We start from the raw sequence: 14,768 nt of genomic DNA, 5'->3' as shown, positions 1-14,768 counted from the left end.
CTCCCAGCATGGTCGCAATTGACCTCAGACATCTGGGTCCTACGGATGGTGAAACAAGGATACCGCCTCCAATTTGTTTCATCTCTGCCTTCCCACCCCCCAACCCAGTCCCTCTTCAGGGACCCCTTTCACGAGCAAGTCCTCTTACAAGAGGTGCAGTCTCTCCTTGCCGCAGGAGCAATAGAGGAGGTACCACCAGACGACAGGGGAAAAGGGTTTTACTCCCGCTACTTTCTGATCCCCAAGTCCAAGGGAGCCCTCAGGCCCATCCTAGACCTGCGAGGCCTCAACAAGTTTATGGTCAAGTTGAAGTTCCGCATGGTCTCCCTGGGGAGCTACCACCAGACGAGAGGGGAAAAGGGTTTTACTCCCGCTACTTTCTGATCCCCAAGTTCAAGGGAGCCCTCAGGCCCATCCTAGACCTGCGAGGCCTCAACAAGTTTATGGTCAAGTTGAAGTTCCGCATGGTCTCCCTGGGGACTATTATCCTGTCCTTGGATCCTGGAGACTGGTATGCCGCCCTCAATATGAAGGACGCGTACTTCCATATAGCCATCTTCCCTCCACACAGGAGGTATCTTCGCTTTGTAGCCAGTCACTGGCACTTCCAATTCACGGTCCTCCCCTTCGGCCTCTCTACGGCCCCGAGGGTGTTTATGAAGTGCATGGGCATCGTCGCCACCCACCTCCGTCGGCAGCAAATCCATGTATTCCCGTATCTGGACGACTGGCTTGTCCAGGGAACCTCCCAGACTCAGGTCAGTCAGCATGTGAACATAATCACGGACCTATTCTTTCGGTTGGGGCTGCTCCTCAATGCCGAAAAGTCCACACTGGTTCCCACATAGAAGCTGGACTTAGAATCATAGATTATTAGGGTTGGAAGGGACCTCAAGAGATCATCTAGTCCAACCCCCTGCTCAAAGCAGAACCAATCCCCAAATCTCTAAATGGCCCCCTCAAGGATTGAACTCTCAACCCTGGGTTTAGCAGGCCAATGCTCAAACCACTGAGCTATCCCTCCCCCCTGGACTCCACTCAAGCCAGAGCCTACCTACCTCAGCCACGCTTCCAGACACTGACGGCAGTCATTCGAGGTCTGCAGAACTCCCCGGTCACCTCGGCTCGCATGTGCCTCGGCCTACTAGGCCACATGGCCGCCTGCGCTTATGTGACCAAATATGCCAGGCTCCGCCTCCGGCCCCTTCAAACGTGGCTCAACTCGGTCTACTGTCCGGGCAGGGACCCAATAGACACTCTGGTGACCGTTCCTCCGAGCACCTTACGCTCCCTCGACTGGTGGCTGACTCCCTCCCTGGTGTGTGCAGGGCTACCATTTCATCCACCACAGCCCTCGCTGTCCCTAACGACAGATGTCATCTCTCGGTTGGGGGCCTCACCTCGGTCACCTTCGCACCCAGGGCCTTTGGACTTCACAGGAGCTGTCGCTCCACATAAACGTCCGGGAGCTGAGAGCAGTCCGCCTCGCATGCCAGACATTTCAGCAACGCCTTCATGGCCTTTGTGTCTGTGTTTACGGCGCCGGGATCGATCACGGATGCATTCCTCCTGCCATGGGAGCACCATCTGCTCTACGCCTTTCCACCGTTCCCTCTGGTTCACAAGGTCCTAATAAAACTCCGCAGGGACAGGGCGCATCTGATCCTGATCATGCCGGCGTGGTCCAGACAACACTGGTACACTACACTGCTCAACCTGTCCCTGGACAGCCCGATTACCCTACCTCTCCTTCCAGACCTCATAACGCAGGACCACAGCAGTCTTCACCACCCAGACCTGCAGGCCCTTCACCTCACGGCATGGCTCCTGCATGGCTAAACAGATCGGAGTTACGCTGTTCTGCTCCGGTACAGCATGTTTTCCTAAGCAGCAGAAAGCCTTCCACTCGGTCTACGTACCTGGCCAAGTGGAAACGTTTCTCCTGCTGGTGTGCAACGCAGAATGTTGCTCCTTCTGAGGTCTTGATCCCTGCTGTTTTAGACTACCTCTGGTCTCTTAAGCAACAGGGCCTGGTGATATCTTCTCTGAGGGTGCACTTGGTGACTATCTCTACATTCCATCCCGGAGAAAGTGGCCACTCCGTGTTTTCCCACCCCTTAGTTTCTAGATTTCTTAAGGGCCTGGAGCGCCTCTACCCCCCAGTACGCTGCCCTGCCCCCACCTGGGACCTCAACTTAGTCCTAAACAGACTTATGCATTTGCCCTTTGAGCCATTGGCGACTTGCTCGCTCCTATACCTGTCGTGGAAGACAGTCTTCCTGGTGGCCATTACATCGGCCGGAAGGGTCTCCGAACTCCAGGCGCTTACGGTGGACCCACCATATACTGTCTTCCACAAGGACAAGGTACAGTTGCGACCTCATCCGGCGTTCCTCCCTAAGGTAGTATCGGCTTTCCATGTCAACCAGGACATCTTTCTCCTGGTCTTCTTTCCGAAGCCCCACTCTTGTCGACGGGAGCAACAGTTACACTCCTTAGATGTCCGTAGGGCTCTTGCTTTTTATATTGAGCGGACAAAGCCCTTCCGGAAATCTCCCCAGCTGTTCGTGGCAGTAGCTGAACGGATGAAAGGTCTACCCATCTCCTCCCAGAGGATCTCCTCCTGGGTAACGGCGTGCATACGCACGTGCTATGACCTGGCTCATGTCCCCTCGGGCCATCTCACAGCGCATTCTACCAGAGCTCAGGCTTCGTCAGCCGCCTTCCTGGCCCACGTGCCTATCCAGGAGATATGTCGCACAGCGACCTGGTCATCGGTCCACACCTTTGCTTCGCACTATGATCTGGTCCAACAGTCTAGAGATGATGCAGCCTTTGCCTCAGCAGTTCTGCACGCTGCCACATCTCACTCCGACCCCTCCACCTAGGTAAGGCTTGGGAATCACCTAACTGGAATGCATATGAGCAATCACTCGAAGAAGAAAAGACGGTTACTCACCTTTGTAACTGTTGTTCTTCGAGATGTGTTGCTCATATCCATTCCAAACCCACCCTCCTTCCCCACTGTCGGAGCAGCCGGCAAAAAGGAACTGAAGGGTGGCCGGGTCGGCTGGGGTATATATACGGTGCCATAGCGGTGCCACTCCAGGGGGTGCCCAGCTGACCCGCCGAGTGTTGCTAGGGTAAAAAAAGTCTTCCGACGAACATGCACACGGCGCGCGCACACCTAACTGGAATGGATATGAGCAACACATCTCGAAGAACAACAGTTACAAAGGTGAGCCAAACCATCTTTTCATCAGTAAAATAATTGAGCAGCTTAGTATTACACTGAAAATGTCTTTTGTCCCTTTGCAGTACAGCAAGGACATGCCTGGCACTAGGTTTTTCTCTTTAAAATAAAAAGCCTTTAAAAGACACTATGATAAATAGATTTGGTTCTTATTCTCCAAGTATTATCTGTGTAGATCCCCACTTCTGGGTGTGCTTATGTAAAGCTGGATCCCTCTGTTGAGTAACCTTGGTGCTGTCTTGCATACTTCCATGCAAAATCCAACATTGAGTGCAGGAGTATATAAACTACTGCTTCCCTAGTCCCATAGGTTTCTTACCACAGTAAATGACTGCCTTGGTCATTTCCCCCCATCATCAGTTTATCAACCATGTAAGTATAGTGTTAGCGTAAACAGTGCATTAGTTTTTCAGATTTTATTAAAATTGTATTTTGACTGGTTATTAATTATAACTAACTCTGTAGCCCAGTTCCAAGGGGTCTGTTGCATCAGGTTCTGTGTTGCATTGGGTTGCCTGCTTTGGAATTCACATACTGTGGTCAGTCCTGTGCAGCGATGTTACATTCACCTTACACAGTAGGTGTGCTCCCCAAAGTTGTACATTTGAGCTGGTATGATTTTACAGGTTACACGTTTCTTTACACATCACTAAAATCCAACCCATCAGTTTGTTCCAGTTCCCTAACTTGTTGTTCTGTTCCTTCCTTATCTTTGTTTTGGGTATTAGCATTCCAGGTACTGATCCGTGAAGGTACTTCCTTAGCTTGTACTAAGACTCAGAAAGAATGTATCTTAATTTTGACAAGTTTATTATCTGCTTGTGCCAAATGCTTGCTTCAGCAAATGCAAGGTGTTACGGGATACTCACCATAAGTTAACAGGGTTGTAATAAAAGTACAAGCCAATTTGGGCTATGTAGCTGCTATATTAATGCTTAATATATATACTTAAATGCTTGGAATATATATTGCAGGTAATAGTATCAACATAATATATATATGTATGCTAGCCAGCGTATATTAGTCAACAGACTAAATTCAGGTGGTACTCTCTCCAGAGAATAAGATATTCCTGATCCACATAGCAAGTGCCTGGGCACTTAGCTGAGAGATGCATTGTTTGTGCTAGTTTCACTCTCCAATCCAGGAAAGTGTGTTAATTGTAATTCCAGTTCTTCCTGATGAAAGAGACTTTGAAAAACTTTCCTGCTGAGTCAGTGCCAGTCCCTTCTTGAACTGCCTGACCCAAAGGCAAGGCAAGGGATGGACTGATCTGTGTATAGTAGGTTCTGTACTTTTAGTGTTTAAGCACCTCAATCATAGAATATCAGGGTTGGAAAGTATTTATCCTCACAACACCCCTATAAGGTAGAGCGTACTTTTATCCTAATTTTACAGGAGTGATTTGCCCGAGGTCATACTGGATGTTTGTGATAGAGGCAGGGAATTGAACTTGGGTGTCCCAAATTCCAAGCTAGCATCCTTAACCACTAGACCATTCTTCCTGTAAGATTTAAGATGCAAAGGTATCCAGGAAGCTTAGGAAGTCTAAGAAGCAGCAGCTCACATCTGACTGCATCCTATGCGGAATTGAGAGTGTGAAAAAGGGAGGTACCATCTATCCCCTGGCTCCTGCTCTGGTTTCAGAAAAGTCAAGAGCCTTGATTATCTAGGGGAACCACCTTGAGAGTGTCCTCCCAAGTTTTCCCAAGCATCTTCATGGATCTGGGGAATGCATTGGAAAGTACAATCTTTACCCCTTCTTTTTATCTGTGATTTGTTTTAAGCAGAGCACTGTCTTCTGTGACACCTGCTAAGTAGTCTGAATGGGAGCTTATTTCGTCGTCATACTTCAGTAGTGCTTAGAGGCCTCAACTAGGTTGGGCCCTGTTGTTATAGGCAATGTACAAATATTTAGTGAATGACACACACTGTCTCGAACAGCTTTCTCAGAATGAAAGTCTTGGAACCAAAGACTTCTGCTGTTGACTTCATTACTACTAGGGAGGTAGTCTGAGCCTTTTGATCTCTGAAGCCATTAGTTACCCTGGGTTGGTTCCTTCTCCCTCTCCTATCCTATATATACAGCCTGAAAAACTGCTTGACCCCTCAGAGGACATTGGGATCAATGTTGACAATGTTGGCAGCTTTCCCAATCCTCTTTGTCGTCGCTGAAGGAGCTAACATTCAGGTTGTCCCCAAAGGACAAAGAATTTCTAAAATCTTCTCTTCAATAGCTGAAAGGTCAGGTACAGTTTTTCTGAGTGCAGAAGCTTCAGCACCTATTTGACTTATTGGCCCCTTAGCTTAGAAGGAGTACGGCTATCCCTGGTCAAACCAAACAAAAACCTTTTGGATAAAATAAGCATCTGTTCTACCTGAAGCTGAAGAAGGCAAACAGTCACTACTAAGTTGCTGCCTATACAATTAGTAGGGCGGGGAAGAGTAGGGGAGGGAATTAAGTATTCTACACACTGTTTATTCATAGTGTCTGCTATAAATGAGGAAAAACAACTCTCAGGATAGAGTTTGTTTATTTACTCCATGAGGAATAATAAGGAAAAGAGGAAATAAGCAGTGGAGAATACGGCCCCACGTCTACTGTACTGCAAAAATACTCAGCCTTGACATAATTGATAGTGTGCTTGATAAACTTCTTTAGGAAACTATTTCAGAGTAGTTCTCTAGTTTTACAAATCTGTGACCCCACTTAAGGTTTAGAAATCTCTGACAAAGTCATGCTAAGAGTCTCATGCCATTAGTAAAAGTTAGGACTACTTTTGTGTCTTCTCTAAAACTGTATATAAACACCAAGATAAGTATAGGGTCAGATTCTGGCTTCCGCCTTTGTAGGGGGCAGCCTGAATGCTGATGCCTGAACTCTAAAATCACAAGAGCATTACAGGGAGTTTTAGTACCACCAAAGGTGGTAACCGCAAGGGGACATAACTGTGGCCTTGCCCCCTTGCACACTAGCTGATGGTCTGTGGCCAGCTCTGGGGAAGAAAATACTGCACAGTTGACATTCTTCCATACACTTCACTTGCTAATACAAGTTCTTCTGCCTACCTGTTTACTGTTCAGGCAGAAAGTGGCGCTGACTGGAGACATAATTGATGCTCTTCCTCCTTCCACCAAACACATTCTGCTCTATGAGGGCAGTGGCTTTAAAACTCATGAAAAGCCTTATGTATTGTATCTGTTCTGTTCCAGATTAGAAAATATTTGTGTGTAAATGTATGCCCTGTGTTGCAAATACATCTGGGATTTCTGTACAGTCAGGGAATTTGGCTACCATTTTACTGTCAATATTTTAGCGTCCAGTAAGGTATTGTATGTAGGCTTTTGTTTAATCTTCAGCCATATAACACAAAATACCTAAATGACAATATTCTCATCTGCATCGGGGTTTCTCAAGCTGTGGATTGTGACCCAGAACTGGATAGCCAGAACGCATAAAAGGGTCCGGGGCTGGCTGTGCTAACCTCCCCTCTTGGCATTGCGACCCTATCCACTAGGTTATAAAGCCACTCACAAATTTGGTCCAGCGAGCCCAAAACTGAGTGTCATAGTGACTCTGGAGGTCACAGCACCCAGAGCAGGGTGCCAAACCCAACCAGCCCTATGGGACAGGAGCTCGGAGGGAATGAGTCATAGTGCTGTCAGATTCTCTAGTGAGTACTGGTCCCTTAAATTATCCTCTGCCTTGCAACATCCTCTTCAACTCCCCATCCTGCTGCCCAGCTTCACTCCACTTTACCCCCAATTTCTCCCCCAGACCACTTTGCCCCTAAATCCCCCCCCACCCCACCCCTTACTCTTCCCCCCATGGACTGGGGGAGGAGGGGCTGTATTTTCGGGGGGAATATCTCAGCTCACTACCGTTTCCCCAGTTAGTGAGTTCCCTAGCTGTAATGTCTGGAATCTTAGTTCTGAGGCCACCCACCCCCTTGCTGCAACCCTGCAGAGGGTTTGGGGGTGAGGACTGGATCTGCGGGCTTCTGGGGGTGGAGGTCTCTCTCTGTCATGATAGGCTATCAAGGTTTGCAAATTAGTCCTGAGCTCAAAAAGGTTGAGAACCACTGATCTACTTGACATTTTTAGGTCAAAACTCACAGCCTTGCTGTTCTTAAAAGCATGTGGTTGTTGGAAGCCAGTGATTAAAATTTTTTCTTCTTATCTTGTATATTTCTTACAGGTCATACACAAACATTTTTACTTGAAAAGAGTGGAGATCATGGCCCAGTGTGAGGAGTGGATAGCAGATATACAGCAGTACAGCAGTGACAAACGGGTAGGCAGGACCATGTCTCATCACGCAGCAGCTCTTAAGGTGAGGCATGCTAATATAATGACAGGTAACATGAAGCAACAGTTCACTTTAATGAAACTATCCTGCATGTATGAGTACAACAAGCAAAAATAGCAATATTAAAAAAAAAAAGTTGAATCATGATTGAAGCTTTAAAATAAACTGTAAAACTGACAATCACGCTGCATCTCTTGATGATCATTTATGAAATATTTTACAAATGGAATTTATTTCCTTCTTATTTAGTTTTGTTCCACCCCATGCAAGTTTGAGAGTTTAATTTTCTTCATAAGGCTTTTATAGCAGTTTGGTGTTACGTTGGGATGTATTTTGAGATATGATAAAATTTCCTATAACCAATCTGCAGTACAGATTTAAAGGGAAGCTTCCCAGAAAACAAATTACTTTCATAGACAATCAAAAATTGATAAGCAAATAACTGTACATTTAAGTGGCCTGGCACATCTAACATCCCAATGCAATTTTAGTGTTCAGTAACAAAATATACAATACTTAACAACTTTTGTTTTTTGCTTGGACAAGAGCAGAATTTGTGGCTTTATTACTGGGAAACACCTTTTTCTGTTGCTGGAATGACATTGTTTCAATGCAACTGAGCTTTAAAATGAGGGTCACTGCTTTTTATAGTGAACAGATTAGAGAAATGTCCACAGTGTTTATATTATACATCTCTGTGGTATGTGTATTTTCATAACCCTTTTATAGACAGTGAGTTCTAATTATCCAAAATTTTCCTGCTGTGATCAACACCAACTATAAGCATGGACAGTACACAGTTGTGATGCACAGTCTGACAAACCAGGACACTTCCACTGCTGCTTTCCTGACCCCAAATGCCCTGCTGCTGCAGATTGGCATCCCATTGTCCCCTTTACTTCACCCTCAGTAGAACTCTGTGGGTATGTGTATTTCTGTAACCATTACTGTTGCTGAACTGGTTGACAGCCACAGAAATGGTTTTCAACTTGTGGGAGCCCGTTTTTATGATATATTTTTCCTGGATATTATTTGATTGATAATATGCATCAAAATTACTTTCTTAGAAGAATTGTGAAAAGTAATGATGTTTTAATCAGCATCTTAATATCTGTACATACAGCGTCACACAGCTCAACTCCGTGAAGAGCTTTTAAAACTCCCCTGCCCTGAAGGCTTGGATCCAGATTCTGATGATTCCACCGAGAACTGCAGTGCCACAACAAGTTCTGAGGAGACGATATTGCATGACCAGGTTAAACCTAGCAGCAGTAAAGACATCTCCAGTGATTTCAAATTATGAGTGGCATTGACATGGACTTTACAGATACAGAGGCTTTGAAGCACAAGCCAAATATGTCAATATTTGTATGTAAGAAGCTAATTATGTAATAGGTAATGAAATTGAAACTATACTATGCCCTTAAGGATATACAGTTTAATTCAAGATGATCTTTTATTTACCTGTACAACAGTGTAAACTTTTTTGTGCTTTTATTTTTCAATTGTGAGAACCACTGATTGGTATGTTTAAAAAGTTATGTATACGAGAAATGGATAAATCACTGATATATAAGGGAAAATACCTTAGGAAAGAATGTTTACTGAATGTTTATTATTTTTTTTTTTACTTGTAGAGTGAGGGCGGATGTAATAAAGAATATATATTGGTCATTCTTACAACTACTATTTAAAGTCAGAAAATTTTCACTGAATTTGATAGATTTTACGTTTGGCCATATCTTCATGCTCATATTTGATTTCTAAAGAAAACCTCCTGTATACTTCAATAAAAGTTAAATGGACATGCTCCCTCTTTTATGATTTACTGGTACATTTTTTAAATGATCTGCCATAAAATACATTATAGCTGGAGACTTGCACTTGTATGACTGAATTATTACAGTCAACGTATTTAATTTTATGCTTACTAATTCTAAAATGCAGATTAAATAAATGCACATGGTTTTACCTCATGCCAACATCTGGACTTCTGAATTTATCTTTTTTAGTTATTTTGTGCAAACTAATGGTATTCCAAAATTTGTCTTGATTGTTTTAAAAGGCTATTCTGGAAGTAAAAGATTTTTTTTAAAACTGAATTGTCTGATTTCACATAGTAAAGTCATATGTATGAATTTTTAAGCATTGACAAGGGCTAAAGATATGCTATATAGGACTGCTACATTCTACAGTTCATACTGTTAGGTATATTTTCCATTTTATACTTGCATGCATACATCATAAAAAAAACAGTTATTGGCTGGATTAATAATTATAAGTCTTGCTTCTAACACAACATGCACTGCTATTGGTTCTTAATTTTCAGTAGTCTTTGAAGGATGAATCAAATCATACTGGTATTACTTTAGATCATAGTTAGATAAGATATGTAATATTACATTGATTAGACCTGCTGTATTAACAATATTCTAATGAGGCAAGAAACAAAGTCCTTTCACCCTCTTTTTTTAACTGTTTATAAATATCAAATTAGACTTATTCAACTTTTTCTTTGTTTTAAAATGTATCATCTCTAAAAATTAAAAATGCCAGCGACTTGATGTCATGTCCTTATGAGGGTGATCAGCAGAAATTCTAAATACTTATGTGTTATAAGTCTGCAGAGAACTTTTTGCCTGAAACAACCTGGTTTTCTTTTAAGAGATGTTATGTTAATCCATGGCCTGTCCTGATTGCACATAACTGTCAAAATACTTACTGGACTTAAACAGGCCTATTTGTTACCTTAGGGAAGTCCTTGTAATTAAATATATTAAGCAAAACAAGCAGGTGAACATTTACATTTCGCAACAGTTTGGAAAACTTCTCCTGCCTTGCTATTATCTTACATCTCATAGACCTTTGTTAGCATTCCACTTCATAGTGTAATTTTTTCTAAAGATTGGTGTTTATTTACAATACCTTTCCTTACCTGCATGAGGTTAATTCTTTTTACACACTTCAAAATTAAATGAGTCCCACTTAGTGGACTCCTCCATGTAATAGAGGGTCAGGTGCACCCAATATCACCTATCAGCAGGAAGGCCTTTCAGTCCAGTTCCTCACCTGAGGTATAGCTTCACCTCAGGTTACAATGTCCTCACCCTCTTCTTATCAAAGGGGGAGTAAGATTGGAATATGGCTTATGCCCCTCCAGCAGGCTCAGACTCAGGATCCTATGAAAGTCAACCATGTCTGGCACCAGAGTTACCCTTCCTGGGTCACTTCCTACTATCTGTCTCTCCTCCATTGCTCTAAGTCCAATACAAGGTAACAAAAGAAAAGGTAACCAAACCTTCAGTCCCAAGTGGGCTCAGCATGCACTCCTATTCCTCTTGGTGAGGCTTCTTCAGCACCCTTGTCCAGGAGCCCTCAGAGTAGGTGTGTCTCCTCCCTGAGTGAGGTACATTTAAGCTTCCTCTGTAGTTAGAGCATGCTCTGCAGATCTAGAGAGGCAGGGCTATAGGGCCTGCCCAGTGTGAGGGTTGTATACCTCATGTAGGGTGACAGACGTTCCAATAAAATCAGGACTGTCCGGATTTTGTCTCGCGTCCCAACCAGAGTATGGTCGGGATGCCATTTGTCCCGATATTTTGTTTCCTCGTCTTCGGCAGCAATTCGGCAGAGAGGCCTTCAGTCGCGGACAGTCTTCGGTGGTGGGTGCTTCTGTCTTTGGTGGCAAGGTTTATTACCCGCTGCCGAAGACCATTCGTGACTGAAGGGCTCTCCGCCGAATTGCCACCGAACTCCCAGATGGGTGAGTGTTTAAAAAAAAAAAAAAAATCACCTCCCCGCCCACCCCCCACAGCAGTCCTGATATTTTTCCCTTGTCACCCTAACGTCATCACATTCCCATATCTCTAGCAATTACCCTAGGCTTGCACAATCCAGTTAATTATATTTTGCATTATATTACTGAAGCAAAAGCTCTACTTAAGACTGTAAAATTGTTTCCATTATATATCTCAATTTTTAGATACAAATAATTTTTCCAGAAAAATTATTCCTTTTGGGCCAAAACTCCACACACATTCTCAATTGGATTGAATTGTGGTAGCTCCAGCAAAGCCACTCAAACTATCACAAACTTAGCCTAGCTGAGGATCTGTTCCATGAAGGTTAATTATCTAATGAAAATTTAAAGTCCTGCTCTCACTAACCATAATTTATTTTAAATATGTAATTTGCACCAATTTGACATTAAGTGGGTGGGCAAAATGACTGACCCTCTTCTGGATAGTACCTTTTTGCACTGGGGATATAATTCTGATCTCACATGCTGTTGTAAATCAGGAGTAGCGCCACTGAAATTGATGCAGTGAAATTACACAGGTGTAAAATCTGTGCACAGACATCAAAATCAAGCCTCTATGAATGTCCAATCAATAGAAGTTATACAATGGTGTGAGTGCAAAAATACTATGACTATTTTACTCCAATAATTAAATTGTATTTGACTTTGGCCCAGTATTGCAACTGTTGGCAATGATAGAGCGCTATCAAATTTTGAATTATTTGACCATCAGGTGGCTAAGTCTTGAAGGTGGTGTGAAGTAGTAAAAAGTGCATCTTCACATTTCTGAGCCTCAGTACATGGAAGGGAGCTGATGCATTATCAAGCTATAAAATCATCATGTTTTGCAATACCCATGGAGCAGACAAACTCCTTTAATCAGTTCCCAAAAGTAAGTTCTCTATACTCTTTCATTAGCGTACCAGTTGCATAAACTAATGAGGTCAAAATGTTTTCCGAAACAAGCATTTCTTTATCACTGAGCTGTGCAGACATACTAGAACAATGTGGTCCTTAAAGTCTTTGTATTACAGATGCCTAAAATGTCAATCTCTCTTAAATTAACACAAACGATCTTCTGGCCAGTATTGTAGGTTCTTCTATATTAAAAACAGGGAAACTTTCAAAATCACACAGGGTACGAAACTCTCATTTGTATCTTTGAAAATCTCCCCCATAATTTTTTGTCCTTTTCAGCCGATCTATCCATCATTCACCACTGACAGATCTACACCATACAGTATACGCTTTCTTATGCTGCTGTTTGAATTCTGCAGTCACCTTGCAAAAAGGCAAAAAGTTTGCATCAAGCATCTTACCTTTACTAATCAATACATCACCGGCATGTCCTGAGACTTCATGTCCTATTTCCACTAACAATGCCAAGACTTCTCATAATAGCACAGCCTAGAGTAGCCATAAGACTAGCAGAAATGGTTGAGCAGCCTACAAGAGTTTGCTTCATAAAAATAAAAGCAATAATTTTATTTTAAGATTTTTGCACGGAACAAACATGCTCCACTTCATATTTGCTGGTTTTCAAGCATGTGTTTGACTTCAGCTTTTTGATGATGCCTTTGTACAACTCACTAGCGCACTTTTGAATTCCAGTCAATGTACAATTACACATCACTCTGCAGAGCATCCTTTTCTGCACCCACTCACTCTTCTGCTGCCAACTTAAGAAAAATACAGGTTGGAAATACAGCCAGCAGCCTTGGAAACCCATAGCAGCTGGATATTGGAACCGTGGATACTTGCAATACCATTTAACAGGTCAAACTCTGACAACATTAGGTTTAGATCCATGCATGCAACTAACAGCTGAGTGAAGAATAAAATGCTGACTGTGTCAGGGACTACAGTAGCTCCTATTTTTCAGCTCCTGACAGTGAGAGAACTGGTGCAGATAAGGCTCAGGCATGTTTACTACCCTATCCAAAACCTTGCTGTGCCCAGGTAAAAACAGTACTAGTCCAGAGAGAGCTTTGAGATCTACAGATAAAAAGCATTTTACAAGAGCTAGCTATTTGTACACTATCATTACTGTGATGACCATAAACAAGTTGTATATTAAGCAACACTAGCTTTTGATCTTTAAAACAAGGCAACCTCCCACTCTCTATGTGAAATTGTTTAATTGCAATACAGTAAGTTCGTCTGTGGATCAGCAGCAGCCCTCGGTAGTGGTCGGCAGCAAGTGGGCTGACACATAGGCATCTCCTCTGCATGTGCTATGTTGCTTTAAAAGAAGTTTAAAATATTTTGAATTCTTCTTAATGTTTCTTTCCCACGTAAGCAATTGCTGCAGTTGTCACAAAAGTGTAACTTAAACACCAGTCTGGGAGGAAATGGTCTGTGTGATCACCAGTGGATGGGGAGGTAGTCCACACTATGCAAAATTTCTGAGCTCCTCTGCAGCATGGTATCCTGTGACAGTAACTCTTTAATATTATTTTCAAAACACTTATTTCAGTAGTGCAAACCAACATAATATTAATGTCTCTAGTTGACATTTTTAGACTTGAGGAAACAAAACCAATATCAACAGGAGTGGGAGGAAAAGAGGCTAAAGACAGTATCCTGTATACAGTTCAGACAAATACAATGTCAAGTATGTGGAGAATGAAGAAATTAAAGTATTCAAAAGAGCTGCATATGTCATAGAATTTAGGTGGTCACAAATGACTGTGCTTTTTTCCAAGCACAAAACTGACATTAATTTCAGTGGTCTTACAGAAACATTGCTCCAGTGAGGAAGAAGTTTCAATCCATATCCATTTCCAGGACGCTCTGTTTTCTGTGGCACAATGTCTATCAGGTCAGGTGTCCTGCTTCTGGCTGTCAACAATACCTGATAATTAACAAACAGGAAAGAGAAAATCAAAATACATTTTTTTTCAGTCTCACTATGCGGTTGATAAGAGATATAGGGGGGTGGGGGAAATTTGATCCTCATAAGTGATCTATTTATGTCCTGATGTAGAAGCTTTGATTAATCTTATTATTAACTCAGCCTGTGTTGCTATAAATATTATCTGTGGCTTTAAAGCCATTCAACATTGATTTAAATTCAGCCACAATATGCTGCTTATTGATTCGCTCTGATGGTGAATTCCATGGGTTGATTTTATGCTTCCTAAATCAGTATTTCTTTTTTATTGGGTCAACATTTTCTATTATTTTGGTTTTTCCCCCACTTTTGTTTGTGGATTTTCCCCTATATCCACATTCTTGCATAGGGAACTTGTTCCCATTTGTTAGTTGTGATTTTCATTTGATTTTTCCTTTTGGCTTTTTCTTGTATTATTTGTTGTATTTTTAAAGTCTTTTCCCTCTGTTGGGAGTTTTATTCTTCATCAGCTAGTCAGTGGCACAGCAACATTTGATTGGAGTGACAATTCATCTCT

The 14,768-nt window shown here is 42.6% G+C and overlaps 1 protein-coding gene across 1 annotated transcript in view; it reads left to right on the top strand.

Annotated features, from left to right (window-relative positions):
- The window catches only part of BIRC6 (baculoviral IAP repeat containing 6), a 349,123-nt gene extending 339,459 nt beyond the window's left edge, over nt 1-9,664 (top strand). The window contains 2 exon segments of the mRNA XM_050951314.1: nt 7,452-7,586; nt 8,686-9,664. Of these exon segments, the coding sequence (XP_050807271.1) occupies nt 7,452-7,586; nt 8,686-8,865 (315 nt within the window). The 3' untranslated portion in view covers nt 8,866-9,664.
- The last annotated feature ends 5,104 nt before the right edge of the window (nt 9,665-14,768 follow it).

The sequence above is a fragment of the Gopherus flavomarginatus genome, chromosome 4 (genome assembly GCF_025201925.1).
Source record: "Gopherus flavomarginatus isolate rGopFla2 chromosome 4, rGopFla2.mat.asm, whole genome shotgun sequence".
NCBI classification, from domain to species: Eukaryota; Metazoa; Chordata; order Testudines; family Testudinidae; genus Gopherus; species Gopherus flavomarginatus.
The sequence above is the reverse complement of the archived record's forward strand: the minus strand, read 5'-3'. Positions and strand labels throughout refer to the sequence as shown.